Source organism: Bufo bufo, chromosome 7 (genome assembly GCF_905171765.1).
Source record: "Bufo bufo chromosome 7, aBufBuf1.1, whole genome shotgun sequence".
In the NCBI taxonomy this organism is placed as follows: Eukaryota; Metazoa; Chordata; class Amphibia; order Anura; family Bufonidae; genus Bufo; species Bufo bufo.
In genome coordinates this window covers 178,514,842-178,536,411 of record NC_053395.1, presented here as the reverse complement: position 1 = coordinate 178,536,411, position 21,570 = coordinate 178,514,842, and the positions used below count along the sequence as shown (strand labels likewise).

The window sequence follows — 21,570 nt, the reverse complement described above, 5'->3', positions numbered from 1 at the left end:
TACCTATTTTTTTTTTATTCTGTTTCTAAAACAGGATTAAGGGGGCGGCCATCTTGCCTGAGCTGTTCTTAACAGCATTTACACAGCATTAAAAAATTGCTTTACGGCAGCCCCATGGGCCATAGACACAATGGTCAGGAGGGGACCTCTTTGACTTCTATGGGAATGTTTTCTAGGCATGCTCTGTGACCTGTGCAGAGGTCATTGTACAGGGAAGGAATAGATGAGCTCTGACAATCACCTGTTGTGAATGATGGATCGCTTCTTATCTGTCATTCTAATCCTGCCTTTAAGGATATCGCCTATGTGTATAGATAAGCAGGTAACTGCAGTAAAGTGATCTGTACAGACCAAGAAGCGGATCCTATTATTAGGCTTAGTGGCCAGTGTGAAAACTGCAGGATTTTATAGTTTTTGTTTAAATATAGACATTGACATTAAAAATAACAAATGTTTTAAAAATATGTTAAACATAAAAACATGATTTAGGCTACTTTTAAACTAGCGTTTTTTGCGGATCTGTCATGGATCTGCAAAAACGCTTCCGTTACAATAATACAACCACATGCATCCATCATTAACAGATCCGGTTGTATTATGTCTTCTATAGCCAAGACGGATCTGTCATGAATACAACTCAAAGTCAATGGGGACGGATCCGTTTTCTATTGCGTCAGAGATCCGTCTTGCTCCGCACCACATCGCGGACAGAAAAACACTGCTTGCAGCGTTATTCTGTCCATGACGGGAGCGCAACCAAATGGAACGGAATCCATTTTGGTGCACTCCGTTTCGTTCAGTTCAGTTTTGTCCCCATTGAAAATGAATGGATACAAAACTCTGGTGTGAAAGTAGCCTTAAACAATAGGTCATTTTCTGAGGACAAATTTACTTTAAGTCACTTTGACTAACTGACTGCCCCCCCCCCCCCCCCTAGAATGTCCACCTTTTTGAGGAGAAGCGCCACCCCAGTCCCACTCCCAATACTAAAATGGGCTGTAACACAGGCGCGGTGTATGCTTACATTCCTCCTGTGGGCGCGCTATAGGGAAACTGTACACTTATTGCCAGGTTTCCCCACAGATTCAAGCTTCATTGCTGGGATCCGAGCAGAGGGACACTGTGTGATCAGCGTATTGTCAAGAGACCCTTCTAAGTAGGGACTGTCCAAAGTGGGGAATCCCTTTTAAGAGGCTATCCCACAAAAAGCGTTTTTCATCTATCCACAGAATTGATCATAAAGGTCTGATAACTGGGGGACCCACCTCTGAGGCTCCCACAGATCTCTAGAATGGAGGTCCCGAGCCCCCTCCCATTCCAGAGGAGTGCACATGGAACGGTGGTCACACATATGTGCTATTGCTCCATTCAAAGACCATAGACAGCAGCAGAAGGGAGACGGCACGTGGACACTGTATTCGCCGTCTCCTCATACAGCCGATTGGCGGGGGTGCCGGTTGTTGGACCCTCGCTGATCTGATATTGAAGCCCGGACAACACCTTTAAATTGATGGGCTACATCGATCAATTGACTTCACTGCTGTTGTGTGTGTTGGGGCCAAACACATAAATACAATAAACTGATGGACTTCTTATTTTTGTCCAACAAACATCATCAACAACAATAATAATAATACATAACCTGAAAAACTATGGTGATTCTCTGTGTCCTGACCCTTTGCCTGATGCCCATCTGTCTATTCCAGTAACCCTTGTCCTAAGCCATGACTGCCAAAGCATTGTGGGATCCAGAATATTTTCTACCCTGGTGGACCCAGCAGACCTAAAAGGATGTTTTTATAACTAGATCTACCAAAAAAAACTGGACATGTATTGTGTTACAAAGTTCACGGCCCTTCAGAGTAAGACATTACTCATAGCCACCAAAAGCATGACTATGAGTGAATCGTGTCATTCACTGTATGTCGTACCGGTGACTACGATGCAGCAGGGCGCCCCGTGTCTTCTGTTCAGTGCTTGCTGAATTCTAATGAAATACTTAACCGGGCATATATACCAGAAGGGAAATTGCTCTCCTACCAAGGATGATCGGTGAATCTAATCTTATCGCTGGCTCTGCTTCAACTTATGTTTTTTTTTTCTTTTTCAATCAGGTTTTCATTGTTCATTAATGGCCAGAATTGTACCCTTTAAAATCCACATAGTATAAGTTTTTTTTTACAATGGGACCCTAAGGGCGACGTATCCCACTGTATGCCTAAACAGAGCGATATGTTGCAAGCCTCAATGCCATGTACATAGAAGGGAGCTTTACCCCGCATAGGCGTCAAACCAAGGTCATTAGCATGATGTGAGAAGGGTTTTATTGCCATGATAGAAAGTTTTTGGAAAAATATTATATCCATCCAGTAGTTTCTTTCTCCCCAGGATGCTTCCTTCAGCTCCTTTCCTAGCAGACACAGCAAGCCTCCCTAAAGCCATTCATAGTGAGTCAAAGTGGGTCCTCATCCAGCCTTCCCCCCCGATGTACCCATCTTCTGCCTGGTACAGCAATGCGCTACACACAACTGCTGTACGTTCTGACAGTCCGTGCGCCCAAAGGGAAATCTATGACGAATCTATGAGCTGCCGTAGATTTCTAGCTTCATTTTGCGCCAGAAAACTGGCGTTAATGAGGATAAAATTTCTCGCGGCTGTTGGTCATGCCCCCTTCCAGTCCTTGCAATGCCCCTTTAGGAAAAGTGGTGAGGGTGACCTAAAAACCTGGAGATGCAACTAGGTTTTTAAAAAGTCGCAAGCGTATGTTTTGCAACTTTTTTTTAGGTGCAAGGGAGATGACAAATCTCCCCCATTGTGCTATCCTTAGAGGGGGTGAGATCCCTGCAGGAAGAGATGGAGCTGGATGTTGTCAGAGACAACTTACTTGGTGCTGGTTGGAAACGTTAAACGCATGTGATGGGAAGAAGGGAAAACCCGGTTGACCGAGTTTTGTCCGGCAAGTAAGAGAGCTACATTTTCTTTCAACCCATGGTGACGACTTCCCAGACAAAAATTTAGTCCCAGCGTTCTTACCTCAAAACCAAGGCGATCTTTCTCCTTCCAAAAGCAGAAATGTGTGACTTTCTTGTCCCAGAACTCATCTGGCTTCACCACACAAACCAGGGACACTTCGGCAGGAACCACATTCTGTAAATGAAACGCAAAAATAATGAAATATTTCTTGCAGTACATAAGTGTCTACAGATGATAACAACCCATAAGGACTCCAATTGTTGTGAAACTATAACTCCCAGCATACGCACCCATAGCAGTGAACATATTGCATTCTGGGACTTGTCGTTTCAGAACAGCTGGAATGAATGGAGCTGAGCTGTAATACCAAGCACTGCCACTATATAATGTACGGCGCTGTAAAGAGGCATCGGCGATCCGGTCTCTCCAAACAGCTGGATCGGCGGCGGTCTCGGGTGTGGAACCCCTACCGATCAGATACAGAAAACCTATCCTGAGGATAGGTCATCGGTATAAAAAGGTTGAAACCCCCCTTTAATGATTACAAACCTGTATTTACTTCTGTGTACCTTTACAAACGTGCACAGTATTGTATATTTTATTCATAAACCTAAAAATATGGATTTTTCACTATTTCCCCTTGAAAAAGGATTCCAGGCCCTAAATAAACTTCCAGAAGCTACTTATCGCATTCTGTGGAGCAGACGACAGATTATCCATCTTGCCTGCTCCGGACAACAACTGCGAGATAAAACGATCAAACTCCATTAGGCGCTTGCCCAATGCCCGGCTGTTTCGATAAAGATTGCAGCAAAAAGCGATGAAGAAAACTATTATATTTAGCAATTCAGTAAGCCGGAGAAGATTACCCACTTCCCTCACAAAAACAGATGAAAATATATATTTTTCCTCCAAATCGAAATCTGACGGATGAAGTCGGGGGAAGAAAAAAAAAAAAACGGAATATCTGATGGGAAGGAAGCACAAAGCTCTCACTGTTCCCTGCAGTTCGCATTTCAATCCATAATTCAGTGCCTTCAGCTGGTAACAAAATACAGGGCTGAACTTTACACCAGCCTGTATCAATCACTGCGCTTTCTGGAGCACGCAATGTGAGATACCAAGAACAGAAATCCGGTACAAGCGACTGCCAGCTCAGGCTATGCTACGCTGAATTCAGGAACCGTGCCACTGGATTGTCCAAGGTCCTGATTATTTTTAGATAGCTTCTCCAACAATAAGATGACCACCTGTACGGCTGGGTGGCACATCACCGTTTGTTTTCCTTTTTCTGTCAGAAGAACAGAAAAAAAAAAATCCAAGATCCTGTAAGAAAAAAACAAAACAAAAAAAACAACAACAAAAAAACCATGCCTGCAGTACTTTTTTTCCGTTTAAAAAAAGAAAAACAAATCTCAGATGGAAATCGCCAAATGTACATAATGGATTCCCCCCCCCCACCCACCGCCCCGTTCTTCTGACGGTGATGTGAAATCAGCCTAAGAGAGTCCTGCCGTGTGTGCTCAATTTGCCTGCAGTGCCACACCTGGGGAAATGGAGCATTGCACAGCTCCTACTGAAATCAATGTGCTGTCTATGCAATTATATGGAGGCGTTAGGTCCGGGGCTAGTAGGTGCTAACGTCAGTTACAGGACATTTCACAAGATGCTTCTCCTTATGGTCGGGTTAAATCTGACAATCTGGTTGCTAGGGATACATTACCTAACAACCACAACACTTTATCAGGCAGTATGTCTCAACTTGATGTAAAGGAGAATTATTACTGAACTGGGGGGGGGGGAAAGGGGAATTGGTGAAGACACTTAAAAGGGGTTCTCCGGGATTTACATATTGATGACCTATACTCAGGATAGGCCATCCGGGGTTCCAAGAGTCGGACCTCCGCCGATCAGCTGTGAGAAGAGGCCGCCGCACTCCGTGAACGCTTAGGCCTCTCCCTAGGCCATGTGACGTCGCGTCCATCGGTCACATGTCATAGGCGCAGCTCAGACCAATTCAAGTGAATGGGGCTGGGCTGCAATACAAAGCACAGCCACTATCCAATGTATGGCCCTGCGCTTGGTAAGCTGCGATGAGGCTGCTGTGCTCACGGGAGCGCCATTGCCTCCTCAAACAGCTGAGCGGCGGGGGTACCGGGAGACGGACTGCCTATCTCATATTGATGACCTATTCCAGGGATCGGCAACCTCCGACACTCCAGCTGTTGTGAAACTACAACTCCCAGCATGTTCCATTCACTTCTATGGGAGTTCTGAGAACAGCCAAGCAAGTGTGAATGCATGCGAGAAAAGGGGAAAATGACGAGAACCACGATGGACCCCATATAAATCAAAAGGGGTCCCTCAGCTGCCATTGGGATCTGTCATAAGTTGTGGCTTTCATGATGAGAAGCCATGACATTTTTTAATGTTGCACTAATACCACTTTTAATAAAGGTTTCTTAATGTTTTAAACAGTGATTTTAATGCTGTAATAAGTAAAAAAAAAAAATATAATAATTCTAAAAAAAATCCCTTTAGGCATAAAGCGTCTATAGCTTGGCACTCAGGCCCGTTCTACTCCCAGATTTCCGGTGGTACATTTATATGGCTCGGCTTTAAAATTAGCCCCATATGTTTTAGGGCATAACTTTAGGAGACTCATTGCTCATAAAGTATTTCTGTGATCGTTAAATTAACGAGCACTCTGGATTACAGGAACTCATAAAGCTGTCGCACATAAGAGCGGCTGAATGGCGTTTTCTCTTTGGTCATATATCCGTCCCGCGATTTATTACACAACTGTTATAAATATTTCAGTGCTGCTAATTGGAATCAATTTAGTGCAGTCAATTTTTGTTAATTGGTTTTATTCATTTATGTTTTACCTGATGAATAGTGAACTCTTTCAATTTAGGCTCAATGGTCTTGGATTATGAACCCGGCTGTGGGCAATGACCACGGGATACAAGCAGGTGATCACGTAGAATCCGCAGAGTGGTAGTGCGCCAAGGGGTTTGTCCTGAACTGCCACGGTTTCTTGGCAAGAACAGGTCAAGCATGTGTTTTTTTTTTTTTTATCAGTTTCAACCGACCTTGCTGAGAAACCACTGCCATTCCAGTAACGCCCATTTGCCGCTACATGGAAACCTGCCCGAAGGCCTCGTGCACACTGCTTTAGTTTTGGGCTGCATCCGGTCCGGATGTGGACACATTCGTTTCAATAGAAAAGCACAAGATGAGGACAGCACACCGTGTGCTGTCCACATCAGTATGTCCGTTCCACGGTCCATTGTGTGGACAAAAATTGACATTTGTAACATAGCGCGGGACCTGCGAAAGGGAAAATGCAGGATGCACGTGACCAGTATCTGTATTTGCAGACGGTAAAACCGGATACACGTGTGCATGAGGCCTAAGGGTGTGATCTCACATACTGGTTTTGTGTCATTTCTTGCCCAAATTATTGTAAAAATGTGGCACATTACCAGTCACAGTTGACTTTGGCGCTGCATCTGAATACAACCTAAATAACCAAACATGGCTCCAGCTTTGCTGCGCACTGCTCTGTTCTTCTAGGATCTAAGCACATCAAAGCTACTATAAAGTAAGGCTAGTTTCACACTAGCATTAAAATCTTCTGGCAGGAGGTTAGGGCAGAGGGACAGCCTGATGGAGTTCATTGGATCAGGCAGAGTCAGAAAAGGGCCAGTGACTGTAATGGAACCAGACGAGAATCTGCCATTAGTGCCGAGATTCGGCAGGATAAAAACCAGCAGCAGGTTTTGTCCGGTCGAATCCTGTCACTAGTGTCGGAAACAGAGAAGATCCATGGAGATGCTCTGGCCTTTTACGGCTATGCTGGATATGATGAAACCCGGAACAGCCTGCAGGAAGAGTAAGGCTGGGTTCACACGGGCGTTGTGGGAAAATGTGCGGGTGCGTTGCGGGAACACCCGCGATTTTTCTGCGCGAGTGCAAAACATTGTAATGCGTTTTGCACTCGCGTGAGAAAAATCGCGCATGTTTGGTACCCAAACCCGAACTTCTTCACAGAAGTTCGGGCTTGGGATCGGTGTTCTGTAGATTGTATTATTTCCCCTTATAACATAGTTATAAGGGAAAATAATAGCATTCTGAATACAGAATGCATAGTAAAACAGCGCTGGAGGGGTTAAAAAAAGAAATAAAATAATTTAACTCACTTTAGTCCACTTGATCGCGTAGCCCGTCATCTTCTTCTGTCTCCTTTACTGAACAGGACCTGTGGTGAGCATTCATTATAGGTCAAGGACCTTTGATGACGTCACTCCGGTCATCACATGATCCATCACATGATCTTTTACCATGGTGATGGATCATGTGATTACCGGAGTGACGTCATCAAAGGTCCTGTTCCTGTAATTAATGCTCACCACAGGTCCTATTCAACAAAGGAGACAGAAGGAGATGCCGGGGCCACTATCAAGAGGATTAAGGGGAGTTAAATTATTATTTATTTATTTTTTAACCCCTCCAGCGCTAGTTTACTATGCATTCTGTGTTCAGAATGCTATTATTTTCCCTTATAACCATGTTATAAGGGAAAATAATACAATCTACAGAACACCGATCCCAAGCCCGAACTTCTGTGAAGAAGTTCGGGTTTGGGTACCAAACATGCGCGATTTTTCTCACGCGAGTGCAAAACGCATTACAATGTTTTGCACTCGCGCGGAAAAATCGCGGGTGTTCCCGTAACGCACCCGCACATTTTCCCGCAACGCCCGTGTGAAAGAGGCCTAACACTAGTGTGAAACTAGCCTAATACAGATGTATGAGAATGCATTAAGAACCGGGTGGTGTCTATGTGCTAAACATAAAAAGCCTTGTACTTTCTGCTTTAAGAATTGGTATCCATTGTTATTAACCCAATCCTTTGTTCCGAGTGTCAAACGTGGAGCGCCGCTGCACACAAAGCAGAGGGTGGAGTGTGCAGAGCACAGGGGCGTTACAAATGCAGTGCTCCAAGGGCCCTGGCCATCTAACATCTGGACTGCCAGACGACAGGAGAAAGAAGGATCGGGCTGTTGGATTGCAACATGTCTGACCTCTTTGTTCTTATAACGGAAAAGCCGCCAGATAGAGATGAACGAAATGATTTCTACAGAATCAATTTATCCAATCAGCAGGGCTCTTCGAATCGATTTGTCCAATCGGCAGAGCTTATGCAAATGAAGCAGCTCTGCTGATTGGACAAATCGATTCTGTAGGATCGTCTCCCTCATCTCTACCGCCAGATGTTTGGCACTGGCTTATTACCCTCTTCTCAATCAAAACACATGCGGTGTTGAGCATATACATGGATGGGGAAGTCGCTGCTGAGCTCTGACTGAAAGTGCTGATTCAGCAGAGGGTTATCTATAAACATATGACAAAGTAGTCACAAACATGACAATCATTATACAAAGCAAAGGATGATGGTAAAAGATAAAAAATAAAAAAAATATAAAAGTATCTATAAAAACAGAACAACCCGAATTCTTAACCATTAACCTCAAGATGAAATCCCATCATGTTCCCTTAAATATTAAACAACCCAATATTACACAACCTATGGCGATTATTGACTTCTGTCGAGCGTCTGAGGAGCTGCCGTCTTCATCCTCAGAGCTGGTCATGGGGATCTTTCACACTAAAAGAGAAGCCTCGGGGCAAAGAAAAGGCATTTTATCTAAATTGCTGCTATGGATTGTGTGCGATCCGAGCGACAGGCGGGGTGGGAGCAGCAGTGTGAGGCCTGCGTCGCCTTCATTTATCGCTCTGCGCCTGAAGCAAGTGCCGTCAGTGCAGACATTACTGTGTTATTTCCTTTTAAGAACTACCAGGTCAGACGCCTATAACTGGGGCGATTCCTCAACGAGGGAGGATGAAAGCTGACTGAAACGCACTGTATTTAGAGAGACTCTGGTTCGATAGGGAATGTCATTTATGAAAAAATTTACACTGCACCAATGAAGCCGAAGCAAGTAGTTGGCGAGGAGTGTACCCAGTTTATTAAAAAAAAAGAGCATGCCTCTACCTGATTCTAATGCATTTGTAATAGACTTTTTTAGAGCAGTCATCCATTGAGGCGCTAATACCAGACTTGTTTAACCCCTTCCCTTGATGAATGAGACTGAAAGCACAATTAAAGCTTGACCATGCACAATTTCCATGTCTGGAGTGAGATGTTGGATGTTTTGATCCGCACGACCGGGAGATTCAGCAGCAGCCGTGCGGGGATCAGAAGTGATGTGGGTGCCGGGTAAGTAGAATCTATATGAGGGGCCCAGGCATTAGGGGGGTCATTATAGGGGTTGGATAACCCTTTAATAACAAGGCACTTACTAATGTATTGTGATTGTCCGTATTGCCTCCTTTACTGGCTGGATTCATTTTTCCATCACATTATACGCTGCTTGTTTCCATGGTTACGACCAACCTGCAATACAGTAGAGATGGCCATGCTTGCACACTACAGAAAAAAAGCACGCACTCCCGTGGTCCCGGCCAACAGAGAGGCTGGTGCATTTTTTTGGTAGTGTGCAAGCACGGCCACTGCTGCTGGATTGCAGGATGGCCGTAACCATGGAAAGAAGAAGTGAATCCAGCCATCAAAGGAAGCAATCTGGAAAATAACAATACATTAGTAAGTGCCTTGTATTAACTTTATCTACATGATAAATGCCACTTGCTGACGCGAGACAACCCCCTTTAAATGTGATCACTGCATCCAGTCATTGACTGCAGCATGACCCAAATCAGAGCGGACGTTCACATAGGGGAGCGATGAAGCCGAAACCCAGCAGAGGGGGATCAGGGAAGCATGCTTACTACTGAGAGTCTGGCCACGCTGGGGAGGGGGGTCTGTATAAAAGGTCCCCAGGGGTGAAACACCCCTTTAAGGCAGATTGCTTCTTCACTTCCAGAAAGGTCCCTAAATATGAAAACCGCAATCGGTTTTGATACAACTAAGGCTACTTTCACACCTGCGTTTAGGTCGGATCCGTCTGGTATGTGCCCAGACGGATCCGCACCTATAATGCAAACGCTTAGATCCGTTCAGAACGGATCCGTTTGCATTACCATGAACAAAAAAAAAAAAAAAAATTTTTATTTTTTTTGTTCATGATAATGCAAACGGATCCGTTTTGACTTTACATTGAAAGTCAATAGGAGACGGATCCGTTTGAAAATTGAGCCATACTGTGTCAACTTCAAACGGATCCGTCCCCATTGACTTACATTGTAAGTCTGGACGGATCCGTTTGCCTCCGCACGGCCAGGCGGACACCTGAACGCTGCAAGCTGCGTTCAGGTGTCCGCCTGCTGAGCGGAGCGGAGGACAAACGGAGCCAGACTGATGCATTCTGAGCGGATCCGCCTCCATTCAGAATGCATTAGGGCTGGACGGATCCGCTCGGGGCCGCTTGTGAGAGCCTTCAAACGGAACTCACAAGCGGAGCCCCGAACGCTAGTGTGAAAGTAGCCTAAGATGATCCAGAAGCTATGGGAACATGGGTTCTGTTCAGTTTGCCGTGAGCGGAGGAGGACACAGTCATGAGACAATGTCACGTGTCTGCATTGATATTGATAAAAGATACAAAGGATTCCACAGCCATTGTTTAATCTAGGCTTGACCCATAGACAGCCAAAAGGAAGAACAGCAATGAGACCGGATAAGGCCTCATGCACACGACCGTTGTTGTGTTCCGTTCCTCAAAATGGGGTTCCGTTGTTCCGTGATCCGTTTCCATTTTTGTTTCCATGTGTCTTCCTTTATTTTTGGAGGACCACCAGACATGAAGGAAAGTAAAAAAAAGTCTAAGTCAAGTTTGCCATGCAAATCATAGGAAAAAAACGGACGCGGATGACAATCTTGTGTGCCTCCACGTTTTTTCACGGTCCCATTAACTTGAATGGGTCCGCGAACCGTTTTTCGTGAAAAAAAATAGGACAGGTTATATATTTTTGACGGACTGGAACCACGGACGCAGATGACAAACTGTGCATTAGCCGAGTTTTCAACGGACCCATTGAAAGTCATATGCATCGGTCGTGTGCATGAGGCCTAAGCTTTATGAATATGCATTTATAACAAAAAAAAAACAAAAACTGGAAAACAACTTTAACCCCTTAGCAACAGCGGATGTCAGATGTTTAAACATTGCGTAGGAGGTGAGCTAGTGCCATAGCCAGCATGTGATAGTCGTGTTAGACACAGACACCCGCACACCGTGTTAGTGATCAGAGAGAATTGTGATCATGGACACCTTAAATGGTTTGTCTCACTTCAGCAAGTGGCATTTATCATGTAGAGAAAGTTAATACAAGGCACTTACTAATGTATTGTGATTGTCCATATGGTCTCCTTTGTTGGCTTGATTCATTTTTCCATCACATTATACACTGCTCGTGTCCAGGGATTATGACCATCCTGCAATCCATCAGTGGTGGTCGTGCTTGCACACTATAGGAAAAAAAGCACTAGACTATGTGCGCTCCCACGGTCCTGGCCACCAAATAGACTGGTGCTTTTTCCTACAGTGTGCAAACACGACCACAACTGATGGATTTCAGGGTGGTCATAACCATGGAAACGAACCGTGTATAATGTGATGGAAAAATGAATCCAGCCAGCAAAGGAAGCAATATGGACAATCGCAATACATTAGTAGGTGGCTTGTATTAACTTTCTCTACATGGTAAATGCTCTTTTCTGAAGTGAGACGACCCCTTTAACCCTCAGATGCCATGGCCAATAGCAACTCCAGCACTGGGGCAGTTATTCAGCATGAGAGCGCCCTCTGACATCTGATCCCCATGGGGGTGCCAATTGGCTGTAATGGCTAAAGATAAAAAAAGAAGAAGAAGAAGAAGAAGAAGAAAAAAAAGTTTTGAAAATTGTTTAAAAACATCAAGTATTAAAAATTGAATTCACCCCTTTCCCAATTTACATATGAACATAAATAATAAAACATAATTGGTATTGAAAATGTCCAAACTATTAAAACACAGAAGTATTCACTCTGCACGGTGAATACCTTAGCATAAAAAAAAAATGCACAAATTGCTGTTTTCTTTGGTCACCTGACCCCTGCGAAAATGTTATAAAAAAAAGGGGATAAAAAAACAAAAAAAAGTCATATGCAACCCAAAATCGAACCAATAAAAAAAAAAAACAAAGGCTTACCCTACAAAAAAAAAAAAAAAAAAAAAACTCACACAGATATAAAGGAAATTAAAAAAAAAAAGTTATGAGAATATGACAACACAATAAAACTTTTTTTTTTTCTTTTCTTAAAAAGGATAAAGCATAAGGCTTCGTTCACATCACCGTTCTCCTGCTCGGTTTATGAGCAGGAGAACGGAAAGGACGGACTCAGCACATAACTGAGCCGGACGGAGCCTATGGACCCCATAGACTATAATGGGGTCCGTTATGTTTCCGCTCAAAAGATGATTTTGAAGTGGACACAAAAAAATGCATGCACAACTTTTGTCTCTGCCCCAAAATCATCTTCTGAGCGTAAACATAACAGACCTCATTATAGTCTATGGGATCCGTAGGCTCCGTTAGGCTCAGTTATGTGCCGAATCCGTCCTTTCCGTTCTCCTGCTCCTAAACGGCTGAGCGGTGATGTGAACGAAGCCTAAGAAAACCGTATATAAATTTGGCATTGCTGTAACTGTACTGACCATCAGGATAAGGCCTCATGCACACGGCCGTTGTTTTGGTCCGCATCCGAGCCGCAGTTTTGGCGGCTCGGATGCGGACCCATTAACTTCAACGGGGCCGCAAAAGATGCGGACAGCACTCTGTGTGCTGTCCGCATCCGTTGCTCCATTCTGTGGCGCCGCAAAAAAAATATATAACCTGTCCTATTCTTGTCCGCGCTTTACGGACAAGAATGGGCAGTTATGATAAAGGCTGTCCGTGCCGTTCCGCAAATTGCGGAACGCACACGGACGCCATCCATGTAGCCTAAAGGTAATATGTCAGTTTTAGAACACAATGAACCTGGTAAAAACAAACCCCAAAACAATGGCAGAATTGCATTATTTCCAATTTGAGCCCTCAAAGATTTTGGGGGGGAATTTAAAAAATACAAGTTGTACAAGCGCTAAAACCAGAACAGAACAGTAAAAAAAAAGTTCTGGCTCTTGGAAGGCAGGGAAGAAACGTTATTATTATTTTTGTTAACAACCGCTAGTGCTCCAATGTCTGGTTAGTCTGATGAGAAGTCGCCCCTGGATTTGGGACACCATCGGAAGCTCTGATCCTTTCCATAAAACGTTATAAAGACATAAATGAGTGAAATTGACCAACTAGGGTCAGGTCTACGATTCCCACTCGCTCCCCGTGGAGAATGTTTCCTGCAAATAATCCAGTTGAAGCATAGATTTTATTTATGATGTGTCAATTATTTATACAGCTTCAGACATTTCCAGGGAAAAGCTACATGCACACGACCGTGGTGTGTTTTGCGGTCCGCAAATCGCGGATCCACAAAACACTGATGGCATCTGTGCGCGTGCCGCAATTTGTGGAACGGACAGCCTTTAATATAACTGCCTATTCTTGTCCGCAAAGCGGGGACAAGAATAGGACATGTTATATTTTTTGGGCGGAGCCACGGAACGGAGCAACAGATGCGGACAGCACAAAGTGAAGTGAATGGGTCCGCATCCGAGCCGCCAAAACTGCGGCTCGGATACGGACTAAAACAACGGCCGTGTGCATGAGGCCTTAGGCTACTTTCACACTGGCATTTTGGCTTTCCGTTTGTGAGATCCGTTCAGGGCTCTCACACACGGTCCAAAACGGATCAGTTTGCATTCTGAATGGAAAAGGATCCGTTCAGAATGCATCAGTTCAGTCTCCATTCTGCTTTGGAGACCGACACCAAAATGCTGAAACTGAGCCTAACCTGTCACACAATGTAATTCAATGGGGACGGATCCGTTTTCACTGACACAATCAGGCACAATAGAAAACGGATCCGTCCTCCATTGACTTTCAATGGTGTTGACGGATCCGCACAAAACACAAGTGTGAAAGTAGCCTTAGGCTCCATTCACACGTCCGTGGTGTGTTGCGGACCCGCAACACACCCGCCCGGCACCTCTATAGAAATGCCTACCTGAGAGCGGGGCCGCTCTCCGCAAATGCAGATGCTGACAGCACACTGTGTGCTGTCCACATCCATTCCGTCCCCATATAAAAAGGAATGGGTCCGCACCCGTTCCGCAAAATTGCGGAACGGATGCGGACCCATTTGCGGACGTGTGAATGGAGCCTTAGTCGGTGCATGTCTGATTTCTGGAAAATTGGATTCGTTCTGACCGGATTTGTGAGAGTAAGGTCTCTTGCACACGAACGTTTCCACCTCCGTTTACGTTACTTTATTTTGCGTTCCATATACGGAACCATTTATTTCAATGGATCCGCAAAAAAAAAAATGGAAGGTACTCCGTATGCCCTCCGTTTTTGTATTTCCGTTCAAAGATAGAACATGTCTTATTATTGTCCGCATAACGGACAAGGATAGGACTGTTCTATCAGGGGCCAACTGTTCCGTTCCGCAAAAAACGGAATGCACACAGACGTCATCCGTATTTTTTGCGGATCCATTTTTTTACGGGCCAAAATACTGAAAAAGCCAAACGGTCGTGTGCAAGAGGCCTAAGGCTCCATTCACACGTCCGCAAATGGGTCCGCATCCGTTCCGCAATTTTGCGGAACGGGTGCGGACCCATTCATTCTCTATGGAGACGGAATGGATGTGGAAAGCGGCCCCGATCTTCAGGTCTGCAGCTCCGCAAAAGATAGAACATGTCCTATTCTTGTCTGCAGCTTGCAGACAAGAATAGGCATTTCTATAGGGGTGCCGGGCGGGTGTGTTGCGGGTCCGCAATACACCACGGACGTGTGAATGGAGCCTAAAGAGTATAGCCTGAAGGGAGGCAGAAAAACACAGGGTTAGGCCTCATGCACACAAACCTTTATTTTTTCCCGTTTACGTTCCGTTTTTTGTGTTCCGTATACAGAACCATTCATTTTAATGGGTCTGCAAAAAATGGAATGCACACGGATGTCATCCGTATTTTTTGCGGATCGCAAAATACTGAAAAAGCCATACGGTCGTATGCATGAGGTCTTAAGGCCTATTGCACACGACCGTATGGCTTTTTCAGTATTTTGCGGTCCGCAAAAAATACGGATGACATCTGTGTGCATTCCCTTTTTTGTGGAACGGAACATCTGGCCCCTAATAGAACAGTACTATCCTTGTCCGTTATGTGGACAATAATAGGAAAGACATGTTCTGTCTTTGAACGGAACGGAATGCATACGGATAACATTCAGGTTTTTTTTACGGACCCATTGAAATGAACGGTTCAGTATACGGACTGTATGCGGAACGCAAAAAACAGAATGTAAACGAAAAAAAAAAACGTTTATGCACACAAACGGTTGCGTTTGTGTGCATGAGGTCTAAGGCTGGGTTCACATCATGTTTTTCCCATTCCTTTAACGTATACGTTAAACAGATGCCTCAAACTGATGTCAGACAGCGGCATCCATTCACCATAGAGTTCTATTGTTTAAAAAAATATATATAATAATAATAATAATAATAAAAAAAGATACTTTTTTTTACCGGATTCTGCAGGATACAAGAACATGATGTGTTGGGTTTTTGTATCCTTTGTATACTTCACACGGAGGGATAAAACGTGGTGTGAACCCCCCCCCCCTACCTTACAAGCTCCCTGTACATGTTGTCTTTATAAAGTTTAAAGAAGACCGGTCCCCTCTCCTGACAGGTCTGCGCATCCTCCATGTAATATCAATTCTGAAGCATCTGTTCTTATGACTCTATGATGTGACATTCCTTTATTATTCCTTCTAGAAGTTATGAATGAATTGCTTGCAGTTCAAGGTCCAGATGGGCGTTACCAGTTGGGGCGCTCGGACGCAAACGGGTGGTCACCGTACCTCTGCTAATGAGGTTGCATCGGCAGAAAAGGCTTCCATTTCCGCTTTAGATCTCCGCTGATGGGCAGAGGGTTGCCCTCTCCTTCATAGAACGGATGAGCGTTGGCATGACAGGCGAGAAACACCAGAGAACAATCACCCTGTATATACACACACACATGCAATCGCAAGAACATGAACTTTTTAGATTTGGACTACCTTTGTGGGACTAGACTGTCTAGCATCCCACATGCATCAATGAGCCTTTGGCACCCATGACCCTTTTGGTGGGAGCCAACTACCTCATACTGGGAACACCACTGAAAGACCTGGAGATTCGGAGACGTCTTGACCCAGTAGTTCATCACAATTAGTCGCTCAGATCCTTAGGCTGGCCATTTTACTGTCTACATTTGGAAACAGCAATTTCACGAGCGATAACATGATAACCCGCACAAAGCACCTCCAGTATCTATCATACCACAAGAACCATTCAGGTCTGTCATTACCCTAATGTGGAGAAAATACTGGAGTCCAGTGAACGCTCTCATCCTGTCCTACATGTCACACTGGGCCTGAGGTTCAGGATGCAATAAGTCAAGAACCTCCGGCTGATGAATTACCGGTTGAAAGAAACGCTGCTCCTGGCTTCATCCCAAATCACAAAGAGAACCTAGAGACGGATTGCTGGACTTATGCTTCAATTTGGCTTTAATTTGTTTCCCAGTGTAAAGTAAGTTGTGTCCTGAGGGTCTAAATAGAATAAATTATGGATCTGGTACGCCTCATTCCCGTGTCCTAAGACGGCTTAGAGGCAAATTTAATAATGGACCTCAGATGACTATGCTGTCACATTATCTCTGGTATATTGTACTACATTTACTCTTTTCAGCTTTCTTCTCTTTCACACGCTGGTTGTAATGTTAGATTTGTTACAATGACAGTCAACCACACCAACCACAGAAATGACAGATCTCTGGAGGCAACGGCAATGGCAGACCGAGTCCGAGCTACAAACCACACCGCATTTATCAAAACTGTCTAAAAGAACAACTGTCTTCGTCGCCCATTGCAACCAATAAAAGCGCAGCTCACTTTTATTTTTAAACTGTTCAGGTAAAGTTCACAAATAAACCTGCCCAACTAGTCTCTCTCTTCCTACAGAGATAGACAGAGCGAGAAAGAAAGAGATACTGAGAGAACGAGGGAGAGATAGAGAAATAGAGAGACAGAAAGATGGATAGAGAGAAAGAAGAGAGTGAGAGAGAAAAAGAGTGTGAAAAAGTGCGAGAAAGAGAGAAAGAGCTAAAAGAGAAAGAAAAAGAGGGAGAGAGAGAGAAATAGATAGAGCTAGATAGACTGACTGTAAGAGATGCAATATCAGCTCTAAAGATGTCTAGTAAGTAGTGTTGAGCAAACTTCTGTTTTAAGTTCGGCGTCTAAAGTTCGGCTTCCGGTTAGCGGAGAATCGCGATATGGATTCCGAATTCCATTGTAGTCCGTGGTAGCGGAATCAATAATGGCCGGACCACAACGGAATTCGGAATCCATATCGGGATTCTCCGCTAACCGGAAGCCGAACTTTAGACGCCAAACTTAAAACAGAAGTTCGCTCAACACTACTAGTAAGGCCATTGTTCAGTCCCAACAGCCTCAATAACAATAAAGCTTGGCTTGTCTGAAGTCCATGTTCTTTTAGTAGAGCAGCTCGAGGGACTCTTCCAGTGACACTTACCACTGGAGGAAGCAATAGGATGTGATAAGTAAAATACACCGATCCATCCACATGAACAGCAGACTGCGGGGGTGCGTGTGGCTGCCTTTAAAATCCATAGCTGATGGGTCAACCTTAGAAGATGCGACCCAGAGTAATAACTTTATGGCTGGATTTGAGGGGCTGTCTAAACAGGAGAAGGTGCTATTAAATAATTTTACTGCACAGAGGATAGACAGCATCTCATCATATGTAGAAGAATGAATAAGCAGAGCAGCCACCGATGTCTCAGATGGTTACAAAGTTCTCCAATAATATAAATGGCAGAGGCTCAGCGATGACATGACGATCTAGCCCCGGTGACCTCTGAGGCCAGGGATTGGCTGCATCAGTCACTTGATGGAACATCATCATTTCACATCGCTCAAACAGGCAGGACTTACAAAAGGTGAGTTTTTTTCCCCCCCTCTATTTAGTTTTATTAGCAACATGAAGAACAAGTGACTGAAATGAAACCCGGGAAAGGGGACAGCTCTTCCACATAAAGTATGGGCAGCTTTAAGATGAACCTAGAGCTGATGAATAACGATCACACAACTGAGAAACGTCTCCAATTCTCCAGTAAACTGATGTGTCATGTCTAGGAAGTGAGTGTTATAAGAGGACAACCCTAGCATTCGTTACATTGGGGAAAACAATAAGACTAGAGCACTGACAGGCATTGAAAGACTTGGCGAGACAGTAGGGCCGTCCCCACAAACAGCTTTAACCACCAATGGTCCCATGTCTATGGTAAGCTTTAAAGGCTATAGACATCTTTCAGGGTATGTTTTTTTTATTTACTTAAATGCATGCATTTGTGGCAGAAAACATTTTTTGCAATAAGGCTTTAGTACAAATTCTGCACGGTCTGGTTTATGCAGCTTCTATCCATCACACTACACAGCAAACTGCAGGATCCCATTCACAGCGAAGTCCACCAGAATGGTCGTTTGATGACTTTGTCTGCAGCAATCCTGAACAATCTTGTAAGCGGATTTATGACCAAGGCTACTTTCACACTAGTGTTAATATTTTGCGGTATTGAGATCCGCCATAGGGTCTCAATACCGGGAAAAAAATGCTTCCATTTTGTCCCTATTCATTGTCAATGGGACAAAATGTAACTGAACAGAACAGAGAGCTCCAAAATGCATTCCGTTCCGTTCTCATACCAGAGAGCAAACCACCGCATGCTGCGATTTGCTTTCCGTCCTGGGATGCGGAGCAAGACGGATCCGTCATGACCCACAATGCAAGTCATGCAAATAGAAAACTGATCCATCCCTCATTGACTTTCAATGGAGTTCCTGACGGATCCGTCTTGGGTATGTTACAGATAATACAACCGGATTCGTTCATAACGGATGCAGACGGTTGTATTATCAGTAACGGAAGCTTTTTTGCTGAGCCCTGCCGGATCCAGCAAAAACCCTAGAGTGAAAATAGCCTAAATCAAAGTTCAACCATGGGGGCTGGAGACCGAACAGTCAGTCGACTTCTCTGACTGATTTTTACTGCTTGCTAAAATTATATGATAAATAGAAGCCAAAAGGTGCAAAGTTTTTAATTAAAAAAAAACTATTGCAAAAATGCTTTTCAGCTAAAAATATATGCATTTTAGTAAAAGAAAATATAAAGGCGTTTATAGCAAACATTTATCAGCTATCCACAGAACTAGTAATAAATATATGATCGATTGAAGTCCGACCATTGAACCTGCCATCAGTCTCGGGACTGGGGGTACCCAAGTCCAGTGTGGCGCAGTTGTCACCCATATGGCGATCATGGCTCTACTCATTTCTATAGGACTCTGTTATCTCCATAAATTGCATAAAACTAAATGAAGCGGTGGTCACACATGCGACTCGCCATGGCCTGCGCTCCTCTACCTTTGTCAGACCCAACACTGAATTGAGCAGCCGTGCGTGACCATCACTAAATTCAAACAGGGATAGGCGACACACATTATTCATGGACCAACCCCTCCCCATAGCAGTGAGTGGGGCGGAGGACCTGCAATCACCCTTGCTCGCCGCTGCAATGTCGACGGCGAGCAGGTAAACAGTAAAGAGAAAGCAGCGACGCGTTCTCTTCAAACAGCTGATCAGCAGGAATGCCAGGAGTCGGAGACCCCCACCGAACCTGAGGAGAGGTCATCGATACAGGAAACCGGCCAACCCCTTAAAGTCACCAAAACAGAATATAATCATTTACCTGGAGCATGAGAACAACAGTCTTCACTACGTTCCATTGCGACTTTCTTCCATCAACAATGACGGTAAACCCCCGAGCTTTGCATTTGTCACTGAAAAAAAAAAAAGTATTATATGATTACCGGTATATCTAGTTTTTGTATATACAACAGTAGGATTTTTCTTAAAGAAATGCTTATGACCACTTTAGTTTTACTATACTTTTATGCCATTATGCCCCATTATCATGCACGCTTCATTGTGGCTGAGGCTGTACATTCCGGGACGGAGGGAACAGCCTGTGCAGTAATGTTCCAGCGGCCATCTGCAGTACACGGTCTCCTCTGGAGAACACCGTACAACGTGCCTCAATGCGGGATTTAGAAGATCCAACATAAAGGTAAGTGCAAAACATTGTAATGCGAAAATAATAATGATCAGGTCCCCATCCAAATCGTCACCTAGCAACCGTGCGTGAAAATCGCACCGCATCCGCACTTGCTTGCGGATGCTTGCAATTTTCACGCAACCCCATTCATTTCTATGGGGCCTGCGCTACGTGAAAAACTCAGAGAGAGGAGCATGCTGCGATTTTCACGCAATGCACTCGTGTGCACAGCCCCATAGAAATGAATGGGTCAGGATTCAGTGCGGGTGCAATGCGTTCACCTCCCTCATTGCACCCGCGCGGAATACTCGCCCGTGTGAAAGGGGCCTAAAGATAACAGTGCGCCATACTATATACAAAGAATATGACCCCCCCCAAATGTAGGGGCTCTCATGTCTGCAACCCTCTACTACAGGGAGAACAAGGGGTCCCCTGACCACCAATCCTCCATGGTGGTCCCCATTTCTGCTGTCCGGACAGCAGATGTGGAGGGAAAGAAGGGTCGGACATGTTGGATCTGTCCTTGACGAGAGATAAGCCCCCAAGGGGGGCATCTGGAAGCAGCTTACTCCTCACTCCTTATTGCAAACACATGCATGCTCGGCCAAGTGCACACATGTATAGGGGAGTGGGGAAGAATAGCTTTTTGTGATCTGAATTGGATAGCCAGCTTAAAGGCATTCTCCTTGGATTATTTAAAATGTCTGCCAGCAACCTGTCGTACAATGTGAACAGGACTGATTGCCACCACTTACAGAGCCGAATGGGGAGGAAGGGGGGAGGGGAGGAAGTGAGGGGCCGTGGCCTGGCTACACACTATATTCTGGCACTTGCATATACTACATATTGGTGAGTTTTCCTGTCAGGCTGCTCAGTCATGAATGGCATATCGTAGGCAGGATCACATCATTACCATCTATTTTAGTGCAATGCAGTGTGTAGTGAGGCGCAGACCCCCTCAGATCCACCCCCCTCCCCTCCCGAAGGAGCTCTGTAAGTGGAGGAACCAGATGTCAGGGCCAGCAGTTACAGAGAGAGCAGAGCCTCTAGGTGTAACGGCAACGCCCCCGTTGCTCCTAGAGGCTCATTTGCATATATTAAAACTAAAAAAAAAATTCAGCCATGTGGACACATATGAACATGGGACCAACACAGATGTCTTCATCTGCCAAGCGCCCATGCAACAGGTCAGCCAGTGTCCTAGGTACAAACCTGCTGACAGATGCCCTTTAAGGCTGCTGACTAGTTAGGGAGCTCT

General features: G+C 44.7%; 1 protein-coding gene across 2 annotated transcripts in view; it reads right to left on the bottom strand.

Annotated features, from left to right (window-relative positions):
• SESTD1 (SEC14 and spectrin domain containing 1) overlaps window positions 1–21,570 on the bottom strand; it is a 153,725-nt gene that overhangs the window by 57,545 nt on the left and 74,610 nt on the right. For both annotated transcript variants that reach the window (XM_040440429.1, XM_040440430.1), the window contains 2 exons: window positions 19,947–20,037; window positions 3,034–3,147 (listed from right to left, as the gene is read on the bottom strand). In XM_040440429.1, coding sequence (XP_040296363.1) covers window positions 3,034–3,147; window positions 19,947–20,037 — 205 coding nt within the window. The remainder of the gene's footprint in view (window positions 1–3,033; window positions 3,148–19,946; window positions 20,038–21,570) is intronic.